This window comes from Euleptes europaea, chromosome 12 (genome assembly GCF_029931775.1).
Source record: "Euleptes europaea isolate rEulEur1 chromosome 12, rEulEur1.hap1, whole genome shotgun sequence".
NCBI lineage: Eukaryota > Metazoa > Chordata > Lepidosauria > Squamata > Sphaerodactylidae > Euleptes > Euleptes europaea.
Window position 1 is genome coordinate 11,978,374 of NC_079323.1, and position 17,048 is coordinate 11,995,421.

Genomic DNA, 17,048 nt, shown 5'->3' on the forward strand with positions numbered 1-17,048 from the left:
TGCAGAGCTGAAAAGACCTCTGATGTATTAGGCTAAATAAGACTTTTCCAGGCTTTGATCACGACTCTCCTTTAACTAAGAAGAAAAGAAGGAAATGCTGTTTAGCATTTTAAAAAAACACTGAGAAATAAGTAAAGCTATTAATTGATTTTTAGTTGAATGGGCAATTTGAACCTATATCATAACTGAGGCAGGGGTCCCCAATCTTTTTGAGCCTGCAGTACCCTGACAACTGGTGAGAGGTTTAGGGAGGTGGGTTCGGGGGCAGCTATCGGCATCCCCTGCATGATGACATCATTTCCGGTTTATGTGGAAGTGCCAACATCACACTGGGGGGATGCACTAGCACTTGCCAAAATACTCTATGGTTTTCATAGAGCTTTTAGGGAAAGTGCTAGATGCTGGTGTGATGCTGGTGCTTCTGCATAAACCAGAAGTGATGACATCGCGCCAGCCTGCTTCCACCTGCCATCAGCTGAGTGTTGGCGGGCAGCAGAACAAATCAGTGGGCAATTGCCTGCCATTACTGCATAGTTGGGAACCCTAGCCTGTGGACACGGTTGGTATTCTGACACTGTGTGGTGGTAAAAGGTAAAGGTCCCCTGTGCAAGCACCGGGTCATTCCTGACCCATGGGGTGACGTCACATCCCAACGTTTCCAAGGCAGACTTTGTTTGCAGGGTGGTTTGCCAGTGCCTTCCCCAGTCATCTTCCCTTGACCCCCAGCAAGCTGGGTACTCATTTCACCGACCTCGGAAGGATGGAAGGCTGAGTCAACCTCGAGCCGGCTACCTGAAACCGACTTCCGTCGGGATCGAACTCAGGTCGTGAGCAGAGCTTGGACTGCAGTACTGCAGCTTACCACTCTGCGCCACGGGGCTCCTTCTGTGTGGTGGGCACATCCACAAAATGGCTGCCACATAGGTTCCAGCTCTGAGTTGGGAAATACCTGGAGATTTGGGGGTTCGAGCCTGGGGAGGGGAGGGTGTGGGGAGGGACCTCAGTGGGGTATCATGCCATAGAATCAACCTTCAGAATTGGCCATTTTCTCCAGGGAAACTCATCTCTGTCATCTGGAGATCAATTGTATTAAGCGGGAGATCACCCGGTGCCACCTGGAGGTTGGCAACCTCACTGCCATAATAAGCAGAGTCAACTACAAAATGGCTGCTACAAGAGGCGGAGCCAACCACAAAAATCTCAGGGCGTGAGGTCATGTATAACTCTAATAGTAACTCTTCAACATTTCAGGCAGAGGCTGTGTTTAACAGGATGCCTTTTAAAATGAACTTATTGTTTTCAAATATTTCCTTATTGTTTTAAAATATTTCCTTGCATACACACAGCTTACCTGGGGAGGGGAAGTAAAACATGGTAGGCCATGACGTGTATGAAATTGGAAGTTGCTTGTGGAGTTGGAACAAGTGGGGAAGGAACAGACTCTTATTTGTCAAGGACAGTGGTTAAATGGCAGATCATCTGCTTTCCATGAAGAAGGTCCCGACTTCAGTCCCCAGCATCTCCCATTAAGAGGATCTTGTAGTAGGTGATGTGAAAGACCTCTGCCTGAGCCTCTGGAGAGCCGCTGCTGGTCAGAGTGGACAATATTAGCCTTGATGGACCAGTGGTCTGACTCAGTAGAAGGCAGCTTCATGTGCTGAATCTCACTATCCCAGGACTTGGGTGGTAGGTTTTTGGGGTGGAACTTGAGGAGGGCGGGGTTTGGGGAGGGACGTCAATGCCACAGAGTCCAATTGCCATAGCCAGCATTTTCTCCGGGGGAACTGATCTCTATCAGCTGGAGATCAGTTGTAATAGCAAGAGATCTCCAGCTACTACCTGGAGGTTGGCAACCCTATTGGGCAGCCAACTCTGGGTTGGGAAATACCTGGAGATTTGGGAGTGGAGCCTGGGAGAAGAGGAACCGAGCGGTGTACATCGCCATAGAGTCCACCCTCCAAAGCAGCCATTTTCTCCAGGGGAGCAAACATCTGTAGTCTGGAGACGAGCAGTAATTCTGGAAGATCTCCAGGCCTCACCTTAAGGTTGGCAGCCCAATCCATTATTTATTCTTGTAGTAAGTGCTTTGGGCATTATGTCTGAACTACACTATTTTTGAAGCGTACACCTGAAAATGTAAATTGTGAATGTGACAGAAAGTTAAGATTTGCCCCCAATTAGTGTAAAGCCAAGTCTTTGGATACTAGTCACAGTCAGCAGTGAAGACAGAAAAGTAGTAGATTTTTCTGCTCATTGCAACATGTCGTGAAAGACAGAAGCAAGCTTTAGTTTGACCTCTTTAATTGCAGTTAAAGGAAAAATGAAAGTTAAAATTGCTTTAATGAGTCAGTAAGGACTACAAATCAAGGAAGCTCATGTACTATATTATGTTCTTTTTTTAAGCACCGCATTGAGGCTGTGAATTGGTGGAAGGACAGTAGTTAAAAGAAAAGATACAGAGATATTTGTTTTAAATATACAAGTCATAAGTGTCAAAAATATATATATACAAGCCGTAATTGCCTTGAAAGGCCAGGGTTAAAACTTCCATGTGGAATCCAGGTTTGCAGGGAAAGCTCAAACCATGGTTTGACAGTTTGTATTTAATGGCAAGTGTGGTTTGTCACCCTTTTGAATGGAAATGTTTAATGAGTTGCCTTTGCACTGTATTATGGGGGGGAAGGGAGGTTTTCCCAGGCTCATCCTCATGGTGAAAAAATATTGTTTGCCATTACACATGAACCATGGCTGCAAACATTGTTACAAAAATAATTACTGAAATAATCAGTAACTATTAATTATCGTTAGGAATGTTTTTCAGATTGATTGCGGGTAGAGCACCCACTTGTGAAGGATTCCCGCAGGAATCTCTGTTTCATTCCCCATCACCTACTCCCGCTCTCTATGTGAATGCCAAGAGGCCATCATCTCCCTGATGTAGGGTTGCCAGCTCCAGGTTGGGAAATACCTGGAGGTTTTTGCGAGTGGAGCCTGAGGAGGCCTGAGTTTGGAGAGGGGAGGGACTTCAATGCCATATCCAATTGCCAAAGCGGCCATTTTCTCAAGGGTAACTGATCTCTGTCACCTGGAGATCAGTTGTAATAGCGAGAGATCTCCAGCCACTACCTGGAGGTTGGCTGATGGCCTGAATCCCAGATGTCCATGGCCTGAATCCTATGCTGATGGCCTGAATCCCAGATGTCCATCTGTCCGTCCGCCTCTGTGTCATGCAAATTATTCACATAGATGGGGGGAGACAAAGAAAATCCTCCATGAGAAGGTACCACATCACATGAACACATGAAGCTGCCTTATACTGAATCAGACCCTTGGTACATCAAATTCAGTATTGTCTACTCAGACCGGCAGCTGCTCTCCAGGTTCTCAGGCAAAGGCCTTTCACATCACCTACTTGCCTAGTCCCTTTAACTGGAGATGCTGGGGATTGAACCTGGGACCTTCTGCATGCCAAGCAGATGCTCTACCACTGAGCCACAGCCTCTTTGAAAAGAAACAATCATGAAAGTGAGATGTTCACAAATACCTTCTGCAGAAAATTCTCAAAGTATTGGTCCTCAAAGGACGGGGAGAGACCATGCATGGCACCAGTTCTGCAGAACGTGTGGCCATCAAATCCCCATCTATGCTTCCTATTTGGGGCTACAAAATCCAAGTGAATAAGCAGAATACCTGACAGGCACTTCACTTACATTCCACTTTTATTCGTATCAAGGAACTCAAGGCAATATTCATGGGCTTCCCAAGCCAGGCCTAGATTTACTAAGCAAGACAGCTGGACTGTGTTCCCTGGAACCACAGATAGCTTAAGCCTTTGGAGTTAACATTGGATCAAGGGGTTATGGTCATATAATGTACTTCCTGGGGCCTTCCTCCCGACATTCTAATGTAATCCCTATGGGAAGATTGCACCCAAATGCATTTTAACTGTATAAATAAAATACAGCTGCGGTGGATAACTGTTAGACTTTTTAGATTTTAGATCTTAGTCCTGTCATTGCCTAAAAGAGGACAAGAACTCTGTGTACGATTCATGTACTGCTTAATTTTTTCCCCTTTTCAGCCTTTCCTTCGTACAATCATAGGAGAGCTTGTAGAATCATAGAGTTGGAAGGGACCACCTGGGTCATCTAGTCCAACCCCCTGCACAATGTACTCTTCTGACAGTTACTGAAAAGCAAACGTTCTCCTCTTTCTTACAGGTCTCATAACCACAACGTCAAGAAAACTGGATCGAGAACAGCAGGCAGAACATTTTCTTGAGGTAAGATGAGAGAAGAAATATGCTCTGAAATGCAATTTTATAACAATAGTTTTGAAATCAGCGACAAAAATAAACCGGTTGCACTAAATGCATTTTTTTCAAAGAGTATCCTAGTTATCTGTCTCTGCTGAGGAACTTCCAAATTCACTTCACGTTTTGGTTTTATCAGAATTGGATAACGTTCTGGAGATGGTTGTTCATCATCCTTGGAGAAACGCTTCTACTCTTCCCCAAAATCTTCCATTTTCCCTTGAAGTTCTTCAGATTGTTTCATTTAGGGACGAATGTTCGCATTCACTTTGGATTTCCCTTCTAGCAAAATATTTGTTGGGCGATCTTTCTGCTTACGGTAAGCTTATTGCAGGTGGGGCCAAAGGAGAAAAAATGTGGGTCGTGCTGTGTTCGGCACACGGTATGGTTTCAGATCTGTTCCTTCTTGCCTCAGTGGTGCCATTCACCCTACTAAGGAAAAACAGCCAACTGAAATTAGTTTGGAATGGAAATGTGTGTACTAATGAGAAGTTTGGGGACCTGTATTCCTTTTTTACTGCCTTGGGCACACGAACAGGACAAAACAGACTGAATTCTCGTTAAAATAAAAAAAAATGTCATATATTTCAATGGAGAAGGGATGGAAGAGTAAATCATTTATTACCATTTAGGCTTTAGTTATCTGAATTAGATTGATTCATGTTCCTCTAATGGGGAAACTCGTACCTAGCGTTCTGAGGTAATGGGATGAAGAGGAACACAAAACCCTGCTGTGGCAGTCTGTTTGAACACTGAGTAATCAGGGAGAAAGATTTAATATCCTACTGCTTTGGGATCTTCGAGACTAGAAGAAGCCAAATTATAGACTGGCAGGTGCAAAAGATTAGAGGCCCAGATAGGCCATTCTCTGATGTTAATAATGCATTAACATTTGCCTGTTTGGCAGTACGTTTCTCAATGCCAAAAACAAACAGACTGTTGACAGTTCGGCGCAAAGTTGTCTGGAAGGGGAGCGTTCCTTTTATGACACTTGCTTAGCGTTTTATGAAATGGTTAGCTCTTAATGTGGTTAATTAACCTCCCGGGGGAACTCTTAATTGCCAATATAGCCATGGTCTTCCCGTCATCCCACTTCAGCCTTCCGGATTTATTTCCATACTCTTCCTCCCATTAGAGTCTGACTGACATAAAAAGAGAATAAAATTGGCTCCCTGTGAAAAGCTATCTGACGGGAGGTTGACCTAAAACCTCCTGTTTTCCGCTTTCCTGGTGAGTGTACAAGCATGGGAGAGGGGAAGAGGGACAGAAGCATTGATGGGCCCCTGTGAGGACCGAGGTCTTTTAATTATTTCTTGAAATAAGCCTGCCCTCAGTTCCACTAATTTTGACTGTGACACATAATGCCCTTAAAGGTCTTTCTTTACCCTTTTCATAACCAATCAATGCAAACTTGAATAATATGAAAGCATTGGCGCTCCGTAAGCAAAGGAGAATGGCAAATTTGCCTTTTTTTCCCAGCTTTAACACGCTGAGGTGAACTTTCTGAGTTGAACTTTCTGTTATGACTTCATGATCACTTTCCTGGGTAGTTACAGCCAATGTATTTATGAAGATAGGATCCTGGGGAGTTGTTGTTTTTCTTAAATCATAAGAGGACCTGTCACTTTATTCTTGGAATCACTAGGTTTGCACCAAATCACGCCTCTACATGCTTCCTGACAGTCTGAAAAAGTTCTCAAAGGTTGATGATGCAAGATTTCATTTCTTTCTCAGCAATAGATGCTTTTGCTGTTTGTTGGAAGGGCTTTGTAGCTGTTGATTATCCATTTACCCTGCCATTCCTCCAAAGGGTTCAGAGCTCATGTTTCTCTCCTTCTCCCTCTTATCCTCATATCAACCCCTGGAAGGTAGTTTAGGCTGAAGGTAGTTTAGCTGGCCTAAGGTTTACTAGTAAGCTTCATGGCTGAGAAAGGATATGAAGCCAGAGGCTCCTTGGTCCCAGCGCAGCAGTCTAACCACTATGCCATGCTGGCTCTCTCTTGGTGGTGGTTGTAAGCCACTTAGGAAGAAAGAGAAGCATGATTTCATTTATCAAATAATTTCAACAAAATTCTACTAAAGTTTGTCTCCCTTAGTCTCTGAAGTAGTTCATAACACTTAGCATTTTATGGCCCTGATCTGGATGGCTCAAGCTAGCCTGATCTTGTCAGGTCTTGGAAGCTAAGCAGAGTCAGCCCTGAATAGTACTTGGATGGGAGGCCACCAAGAAAGTCCAGGGTCACTCACAGAGACAGGCAATGGCAGGCAGTGGACGAGTAACCTCTGCTCATCTCTTGCCTTGAAAACTCTGTTGGGTCGCCATAAGTCAGCTGCTACTTGATGGCATTTTATCACTTTTTTAGGGTTTAGAACGCTTGATATACATTACTGTGGTAATCCTCACAATCCTCAAGAAGCACTACTATCATTATCCCGATATTGCACATGGTTGGGGGGAGGGGGTCATAGTAACGTACCTAATGCATCTGTAATGGCATCTGCACCAGAGACATGTTAGCACTCATCTCCCAATCCTGAACAATGCTTTACAATAAATCTTAACCCCCTACCTCCAAAGTCACTCTTTTCTGTAGTGTCGGCTTTTTTTTTTAACACAATGGAGGGCTTTATTTAATACAGTGGTAAAGTCCTGCTATGTAACTGCTTCAATAATGGAAATAGAAGAAGAAGAAGAGTTGGTTTTTATATGCCAACCTTTTCTACCACTTAAGGAAGAATCAAACCGACTTACAATCTCTTTCCCTTCCCCTCCCCACAACAGACACCCTGTGAGGTAGGTGGAGCTGAGAGAGCTCTAAGAAAACTGTGACTAGCCCAAGGTCACCCAGCTGGCTTTGTGTAGAGGAGTGGGGAAACCCACCCGGTTCACCAGATTAGCGTCTTCCGCTCATGTGGAGGAGTGGGGAATCAAACCCGGTTCTCCAGATTAGAGTCCATCACTCCAAACCACAGCTCTTAACCACTTCACCACCCTGGTCATCCAGTTTCAGGAGTCCCTTTATGAACCTTCACATGGTAGCAGCCTTGGATGTTATACTATAAATCTGCCTGCTTGACGCTTACATTTTCCTCTACCAGGTGCCTGTTAGATTTATCAGATCACAGACTGTAGCTTTTTTTTCTCCGCCTAGGAATGGTGCAGGATTAAATTGGAGGGAAATTACTCGAACATTACATTACTTTATAACCTTCAGCAACCCACATGCCGTTTCTCTGATGATTCCACAGAAATACCTTAAAATGATCAGTGCCTGGGATGGAGGTGGTTCTTTAAACATTAGGAGTGGTAAAAAGAAATGACATTCAGGTGGGCTACCTTCTTGTGGGAACAGATAAATGAAAATAACTACCTCCTATAAAGTGAGCGATGATTGCAGTATCCAGGAAACCTGTACTTCTCTCTTTGAAATGCTGGGCCAGCCTAGCAATTATAGCAAGTCTGTCTTTTATGGTTGCCGAGTCAGGTGTGTGTGAGAGAGCAAACGAAAGACGGTTATTTTTCCCTTTCCTTTTTTAGAGAAAGTTCCCATTGTATTGCCATTAATCTGCAACAAGATGTACGAACAAAACAAAATAAGTAGGAACAATGTCAAAAATTGGGATGGTTGCTCGTAAGGAGTCTTCCGTTCTTCAAGCAGCAGGGGATGTTCAGAACATTTGCTTGTTCTTATCTTCTGCTTAGAGGGCATTGAATGGATGGTGGACTTGTTTTTTTTGTTTTTTTTGTGAAGGGAAGGGAATTCTTTAGTGTGGAAGAAAAAATGAATAATAAAATAATAATAATAATGATGAATAATGCTGGCCAGCGTCCTATCAGTCCACTAAGCCAAGTTTGAAGCCTTCCCCCAAACCTAAGGAGCCTTTCTCCAGCTTAAATGGCTCTTTCTCCAAAAGGAAATGTTGGCGGGGAGTCTAGGCTGGAGAAAGGTCTTCCAGCTTAAGAAAGGATGGTGGAGGTGCCGTCAAGTTGCAGCTGACCTATGGTGACCCCGTAGGGTTTTCAAGGCAAGAGATGAACTGAATTGGTTAGCCATTGCCTTCCTCTGCATAGCAACCCTGGACTTCCTTGGTGGTCTCCCATCCAAGTATTGACCTGGGTCAACCCTGCTTAGCTTCCAAGACCTGACAAGATTGGGCTAGCCTGGGCCATCCAGGTCAGGGCTAAGGAAGGATACCAGCCATTATAATTAGGAACATGTCAAATATTTGCATTCAGTCCAGAAGTATTGCTTGAGGGAATATGTAAAGTCCTTCCCCGTAAACATACCCAGGTCCCCCCTCACAGTATCTCTTTCCAGCTCCATTCTTTGTTGTCAGCTTCTTGCCTGTTTATTCATAATGCAGTCCAAGCAGTGTGGATAAAAAGCAATTATTTTTTAATAGACTTTTAAAATTTAAATCAGATTTTTAAAATTTAAATTGTTTTTTTAAGTAAAATGCTTTTTGAGGAAATATCTGCCTAAAGATAGTTTTCTGTTTAAGATACATTATAGTCCAAAGGTTATTTATCATGAAATAAGGATTGGTTTTTAATTATATCACATGAGGCTGTATATTGATGCAATATTTATATTTTGGGGTAAATGAATTCCATTAATCCATTTACAATGTCATGCTCTTCCAGAGGTATCTGTAAGATTATTTTGGGCAGTTTTACTATCTAGAAGATATTATCACAGATGCTTGGTTTTGCAGTTCTCAAAACTGTGAAGTATTGTCTGCAGAGATAAAACGCCTCTTCTTCAAAGCAAAAATGTTATAAAATAAACATACAGAGTTGAGAAAAAGACCTCAATCCCATTGCTCCTTTGCAAATCTATGTACACAGAACCAACTTACCTTTTAAGTGCTAAATTTCAAGAAGTTGTTACCCCTCCCCCTCCCAGGCATCTGTTCAAAATTAGGGGCCTTTACATAACAAGCAAACACTTTCATCCATTTTTTATGATATTTTGGGAAGGTACCCTCTCCTTATTTCTACCTAATACATGCTTATCCTGCTTTGCCTCCAAGCTCAGATAGCATCCATGATAGCTTGCTTAGTGGACCAAACCATACCCATAGTTCCCAATCAAGTGTGAGAATCCATGTATAGACACCACTGCCAAATTCCAGGTGATCTGCTATTACAACTGGTCTTCAGGCGACAAAGATCAGTTCCCCTAGAGAAAATGACCACTTTGGAAGGTGGACTGTATGGCATTATACTCCATTGAAGTCCCTCCCCTCTCCAAACCCTGCCCTACTCAGGCTCCACCCCCCAAAATCTCCCAAGTATTTCCCAACCTGGAACTGGCAGCCCTTCTTCCACATATTGCATATCTAATGCTTTGCTGAAGTGGAGCATAAATAAAGGGGATGCAATAATAGTTTTACATCATGTCATTGCATTTTAAATTTTAAGCTTGTACATTTTACCAAAATATGACCAGACCAGGGTCCTGAGATATTTAAAGAAGAAGAGTTGGTTTTTATATGCCAACTTTCTCTACCACTTAAGGGAGAATCAAACTGGCTTGCAATCTCCTTCTCTTCCCCTCCCCACAACAGACACCCTGTGAGGTAGGTGAGGCTGAGAGAACTCTAAGAGAGCTGTGACTAGCCCAAGGTCACCCAGCTGGCTTCATGTGTAGGAGTGGAGAAACCAACCCGGTTCTCCAGATCAGAGTCCACCACTCCAAACCAACGCTCTTAACCACTACACCACGCTGGCTTAAAAGGCATTTTAAGCAGAATTAAATAGGTACATGGGGCTGCCACTGAAAATGGCAGCCACTTATCAAGTGCCACTGTTGCTTCTGTAACCTGTACACAACTGGTCTTGGGTCCTGATGTCATTATATTGTGCATTTCCCCACCCCACTGCATCCGCTTCATTAACTGCTGCTGATAGGGCAGAGGGAACACACACAGCGATGACACCAGGATAACAAAATCAGTTTTGCAGTGTGCAACCAAGAAGGAGGGGCGGAACATGGCACAGAGCTGCAGTTTTCTGCCAATAAATGTAGACTCTCATGCTAGACAAGCAACAGTCTGATCCTCTGTAACTGCACCCCCTGTAAGCATTTTCCCCAACAAACCTATCCCGGGTGCCTCTTTCTCCCTGCATATTTGCTGCTGGTTCGTATATTGAAATTGGTTGTCTGGTTTTGTTCAGCTAGCAAATGGAGTGACAGCTGCCTAATACATATGCTGAAAGAGAATCTCCCTCTGACGTGGATATACAAGCTCCTTCCTCCCCTCCACCAGCTTGCTGTAGGGAGGCAATATAAAGCATGGCTGTTCCGCTCTGCCAATATCCATGTGCAGTTTGATGGAACTCAAATGTTTAATCCAGTTACAGCTCATTGACTTGCGCGCCGGTGCATAAAAAAGAAAAATAGATCCCGAGCCTTTGTTTGCAGTCCCATAGCTAAGAGGTTTTTGGAATGCAGTATAGCCAACGTGGGCTTGTCCATGCCGTCCTGGGAAGGCATCTAGCATTCAAAAGCCCATTTTGTGCCTGATGAGCATAGATTTTTGAGAATCTCTTGCCTTAGGCACTTTCTCGCTCTCTGTTAAAAGGATGCTGGCTGGTAATAGAAGAAAGATTTGTGTTCTAATTTACGGTGTTCCATTTTCATTGCATTATTTTTATGTATTTGTTTCCTAAGCAATGTTGTTAGATATGTACACATTATATATTAGCAGCAGCAGTTCTCATAGCGCAAAGTAGGCTTCCCTAAGGAGCATAATTTCCTTCCCGTCCCCATGGGTCCCCCAATCTAGGAATTCTTGAGTGGATCAAAGTGACTTAAGGTAACCTTACTACACCCTACATACACCCACATGCCTTAAAGCAGTGTTCTTCAGTGTATGGATTGAGACCCTCAGATGGTTCATGGAGCCCTATTTGTTGTGCTGAAAACCTCTACAGAGTTGTGTGTGTGTGGAGGGGGTATGCTGCTGCCTTTAGGAAATGCCTTTTTTTTTTTTGTCGTCAAGTCACAGCTGACTTATAGTGACCCCATAGGGTTTTCAAGGCAAGAGATGTTCAGAGGTGGTTTGCCATTGCCTGCCTCCATGTCACAACTCTGGTATTCCTTGGAGGTCTCCCATCCACATACTTGCCAGGGTCAATGCTGAGAGTGTGTGACCTGCCCAAGGTCACCCAGCAAGCTTCCATGGCAGAGTGTGGATTCGAACTTGGGTTTCCAGATCCTAGTCCGACACCTTAAAGACTATACCACGCTGGCTCTCACGGGTTAATACCCCCAATTTAAAATTACAGAAACATATTCTGAATCCCTATGTGGCCCCATCGTGTAGATTTTACGATCTGTACTCTGGACCCAAGTTTAGAATTAGAAATATATGATGTGATTGACAACCACAGTCTCCTGACATCACCATAAGCTATGTAGCATCAAAAATACAGAGGGCTCTAGTCAACTTTGGGAGCTTGCTTCTTTGTAATGCCTACTCTGGGTATTTAGCTTTTGTAGGCTTCTGTTGTATTCTAAAATATTTGTAAAAACCTTAAACCCTGTATAGTTGGGGCCTGATTTTCTTGTAAGCAGTTCAGAAGATGAAACTATCAGTGTGTTTTGACATTGTGGAGACCTTTCCGTTTGTCTTATAAATGTACACAAAGCGCTGGTATGTTAATTTTATTTTGCTTATGTCTTAACTGTGTTGCAGAAAAACTGTTCTGAATCCCCTGCAGTTTAATCTTGAAATACTCATTCTCTGGTTATGTTGAATTTGCTGTCCACAGGACAAAAATACATGCAGATGTGGCTGCACAGACCACGTCGGGCCTACATTCTACTGGAGCTTCCCAATGCTTATGGCAAGCCCAGATTGTTGGGAGAGGGGGTCACTTGACCCAAGTTTACCCTTAATTGCATAGTGGTTTCATTTCTGGGAAATACAGAAGTAATTTCAGAGAACTTCTGTTTAAGTAAATTAATGTTTGAGCCATAAGAAGCAATTTTCTCTTCATCTGGTGTCCTCTCGGGGAGACGTTAAGCCTCAGGCAGAACTTTGTTTTGAGCCCCAATCACTTTCATGCGACGTAGAAGGATTGGCTAGTTGTCTTATCTTTTGACAAATGTGGGCACCTTTATTGTAGATATGCTTAGACACATTGTTTAGATTTCAAAGCAATCGGCCATCTGTCCGGTGGTGTGTGTCCTGAATGCCAGCAGACCTGAGGGACAGATGTGGGTAGCATAGACAAATGGCAGTTTGAGGGTCAATACCGGGCTGTTCCAAGTCTGGGTCCAGTCAATATCAGAAGCAAAATCCAAATTCCGAGTAAAGGTCCATTCCAAAAGTCCATTCCAAGGTCAAAGCCACAAGAGTATCCATAGGGTAACAAGTTGTTCCCACACTGGCTTGCATGCAAGTGCCTGCTTAAATAGGCCTAGGGTGAACCAGCTGTTGCTTGTTCTTCTGACTCAGCATTCCCTGCTGGGTGAAGCTCATTAGCCTCATTAATGTCAGCAGGAAGTGCTCTTTGCTGGGCCTTCAGTCTAGCACTCCTTCTATGCGCATGCAGGAGCGCTCTGAACCTTTGGCGCCTCTGCTCCAGTGGCTTTGCGGGGCTCTCGGGTGACACTACCTGTGGCTGGCCCTCTGACACAGGTGAGTCTCCTGCTCTGAGCAGTTGTAGGCACTGGGGGAATTCATCTGTCTGTGGCTGCTCAGCCTGATGCTGAGGCTGCTCAGTTCTGCCGTTCAACAGCCTGATGCTTCAAGGTGCTCTTTGTCTGAGGAAGCCTCAGCAGGCACCCCCATGACAGCGTGTGTGTTATTTGCCATCAAGTCACTTCCAACTTACGGTGACCCTGTGATTTAAAGACCTCCAGAAAGTCCTATTGTTAACAGGCTTGCTCATGTTTTGCAAACTGAGGGTCGTGGCTTCCTTGTTTGAGTCAATCCGTCTCATGTTGGGTCTTCCTCTTTTCCTGCTGCCTTTAGCTTTCCCCAGCGTTATTGTCTTTTCCAGTGAGTTTTGTCTTCCCATGATGATCCACCTCTAGGAAATCACATAAATATAAAGGAGCAAGCATGCACCGTTCATAAAATAGCAAGAAGCTTCAGGTATTAATAACTCAAAATCAAGAAAGGCAATGGATCTGACTCATATATAGAGTAGTTCCCAAGGTGGGGTTGCCAACCTCCAGGTAATTAGCACAGGAGCGAGATAATTTTTTAACAACGTGCAAAAATAGTTTTATAAGCTACTAACTGACAAAAAAACAACAACATCGAAGTGAACAAACATGACCTACAACATAACAAAGTGACAAGTGATCAAGTGCAAATAGAGACGACAAGTTCTAAAGAGTCTCTTGAAAGAGACAATGAATGTCAGGAAATTTCAAGAAGTCTTGCCGAAGCCAAAATCTTGATGAGGATACGGCCGTTTCAAATTCTTAATTGGTAATTCTTCATCAGTCCTTCCTAGTACAGTGGTGCCCATTTTCTCCCCAACCTCCAGGTAATAGCTGGGGATCTCGTGCTATTACAACTGATCTCCAGCCAATAGAGATCAGTTCACCTGGAGAAAATGGCCACTTTGGCAACTGGGCTCTATCGCAATGAAGTCCCACCCCAAACCCTGCTCTCCTCAGGCTCTGCTCCAAAAATCTCCAGTATTTCCCAACCCAGAGCTGGCAACCCTATCCCAAGGGGAGTCCACACAAATTGTAGAGTTCGAAGGGACCATCCAGTCCAACCCCCTGCTCAGTGCAGGATCAGCCTAAAGCATCCCTGACAAGTGTTCGCTTCTTGAAGACTGCCAGTGGCGGGGAGCTCACCACCTCCCTAGACAGCTGATTCCACTGCTGAACCACTCTCACTGAAAAAAAATGTCCTAATGTCCAACTGGTACCTTTCCTCCCTTAATTTATACCCACTTTTGCGAGTCCTATGGCTCCCTGCCCTCCTCTAAGTGAATGTCTTTCAAATACTTAGAAAGAGCACTCATGCCCTGTCCCCCCAACCTCTTCTTTTCCAGACCGAACATTCCCAAGTCCCTTAACCTTTCCTCGTAGGGCTTGATCTCCAGGCCCCGATCACCCTCGCCACTCTCCTCTGCACATGGCATTTGTCCATGCCACTACGTGGAGATGCAGAGCAGGGGAAAATGCACACACACTGTGTGAACTGGCTCTTTGTGTGCCGCTCCTCGCGTTATTCATGTGTTATATAAAAATCTTGGCTGTGCAGTCTGGCTGCTGTTACAATTGTCTGTACCAATAAGTAGGCTCATGGCTTGTCGCGCTGCTCCTAATTGATAGGATCCAACAAGATGAAGGATTGTCAGCTGCATCACCGAGAGCTCTGCTGTTTCATTTTCAGGCCCGGTAGCTCTCTTTGCATGCGGCTCGAACGGCTGAGATTGTGCAAAATGGTTTAATGGCATGGTTGCGGATACCGCTGCCTTCCTTCACCCCTCCTTCAATTACCACAGCTTTGGTGGCTCCCAACTATCCCATTATTTCAAGAAGGCTGCTAGAGAAGCAGGGCTGTTTGAGGACAGCAGGAACGCCAGAGGAAAAGGCCTGTAGTTAGTGACTTTAACACAAACGTCTGCTCGGACTGATCTGACTGTAAACAAAGACACCAGTCTGTTGTACATAAGAACATAAGAAAGGCTATGCTGGATCAGACCAAGGTCCATCAAGTCTAGCCGTCTGTTCACACAGTGGCCAACCAGGTTCCTCTAGGAAGCCCACAAACAAGGCAACTGCAGCAGCATCCTTCCTACCTGTGTTTCACAGCACCTAATATAATAGGCATGCTCCTCTGAGACTGGAAAGAATAGGTATGCGTCATGATTAGTATCCATTTTGACTAGTAGCCATGGATAGCCCTCTCCTCCATGAACACGTCCACTCTTCTCTTAAAGCCTTCCAAGTTGGCAGCCATTACCACATCCTGGGGCAGGGAGTTCCACCATTTAACTATGCATTTGCTATGCAGTATATTGAAGGCTCTCTACAGGCAGAGGATTGAAAATTGAATGACAGTGCCTTCACCATTCATGACACAAACATTGGTTTTCATGGCCTTTTTGTTTCTGGTAGGGTTGCCAGCTCCAGGTTGAGAAATACCTGGTGGTTTTGGGGGTGGAGCATGAGGAGGGTGGGATTAGAAGAGGGGAGGGACTTCAATGCCATAGAGTCCAATTGCCAAAGCGGCCACTTTCTCCAGGGGAACTGATCTCTGTTGCCTGGAGATCAGTTGTAATAGTGGGAGATCTGCAGCCACCACCTGGGGGTTTGCAGCCCTAGTTTCTGGTCAGACAAAAAATAAGGCAGAGATAGGGTTACCAGGCTCCTGAGGGTTCTTGGAGATCTTCCAGAATTACAGCTGATCTCCAGATAACAGAGATCCGTTCCCCTGAACAAAATTGCAGCTTTGGAGGATGGAACCTATGGCATTATACCCCACTGAGGTCCCTCCCCAAACCCTCCCCTCCCCAGGTTCCACCCCCAAATCCTCCACCCCCACCCTCCACCCCCTAGAGGGTGGAGCCTGAGGAGGGCGGGGTTTGGGGAGGAGAGGGAGTTCAATGCCATTGAGTACAGTTGCCTAAGCGGCCATTTTCTCCAGGTGAACTGATCTCTACCTAGGGTTGCCAACCTCCAGGAAGTAACAGGAGATCTCCTGCTATTACAACTGATCTCCAGCCGATAGAGTTCAGTTCACCTGGAGAAAATGGCCGCTTTGGCAATTGGACTCTATGGTATTGAAGTCCCCTCCCCGCCCTCTGCAATTTTCACCCCAAAAACCTCCTTCCGGTGGCAAAGAGGAATCTGACAACCCTATCTCTATCGGCTGGAGATCAGCTGTAATAGCGGGAGATCTCCAGCTACTGCCTGGAGATTGGCAACCCTAGGTAGGGGTGGGCAGTAGAATAGAACATCTAAATAATAAAAGTGTATGATTTTCACTCAGGAAAAAGTTAATCAAATATGGACATGGGTCTAAAATACAAAATTAAAAAGGTAAAGGTCCCCTGTGCAAGCACCAGGTGATTCCTGACCCAAGGGGTGATGTCACAACCCGACGATTACTAGGCAGACTTTATTTATGGGGTTTGCCTCTGTGTCACAACCCTTGTCTTCTTCGGTGAACACATGAACACATGAAGCTGCCTTATAATGAAGCTGGGTGCTCGTTTTACCGACCTCGGAAGGATGGAAGGCTGAGTCAACCTTGAGCCGGCTACCTGAAACCAACTTCCGTCGGGATCGAACTCAGGTCGTGAGCAGAGCTTTTGACTGCAGTACTGCAGCTTACCACTCTGCGCCACGGGGCTCCTAAAATACAAAATTACAGAATATAATACTGCTATAGACATCAATTATACAAGCTCAAACTTGCCACTGTGAAGCATCTGATAACTTTAACTGGAGATGGCAGGTATTGAACTTGGGATGTTCTATACCCACTCAGAACATGCTGTTCAAGTGAGCTGGGGCCCCTCTGTGAGAGTTAGGGTTGCCAGCTCCATGTTGGGAAATACCTAGAGATTTTTGGGGCGGAGTCGGAGGAGGGTGGGGTTTGGGGATAGGAGGGACTTCAATGCCATAGAGGCCAATGGCCAAAGCTGCTGGAGATCTCTATCGGCTGGAGATCAGTTGTAATAGCGGGAGATCAGCTACTACCTGGAGGTTGGCAACCCTAGTGAGATTGCACCTCCAATATTGCACCG

The 17,048-nt window shown here is 44.8% G+C and overlaps 1 protein-coding gene across 3 annotated transcripts in view; it reads left to right on the top strand.

The window, feature by feature from the left end:
• FAT3 (FAT atypical cadherin 3) overlaps positions 1 to 17,048 on the top strand; it is a 372,853-nt gene that overhangs the window by 203,163 nt on the left and 152,642 nt on the right. For all 3 annotated transcript variants that reach the window (XM_056858070.1, XM_056858072.1, XM_056858071.1), the window contains exon 3: positions 4,221 to 4,282. In XM_056858070.1, coding sequence (XP_056714048.1) covers positions 4,221 to 4,282 — 62 coding nt within the window. The remainder of the gene's footprint in view (positions 1 to 4,220; positions 4,283 to 17,048) is intronic.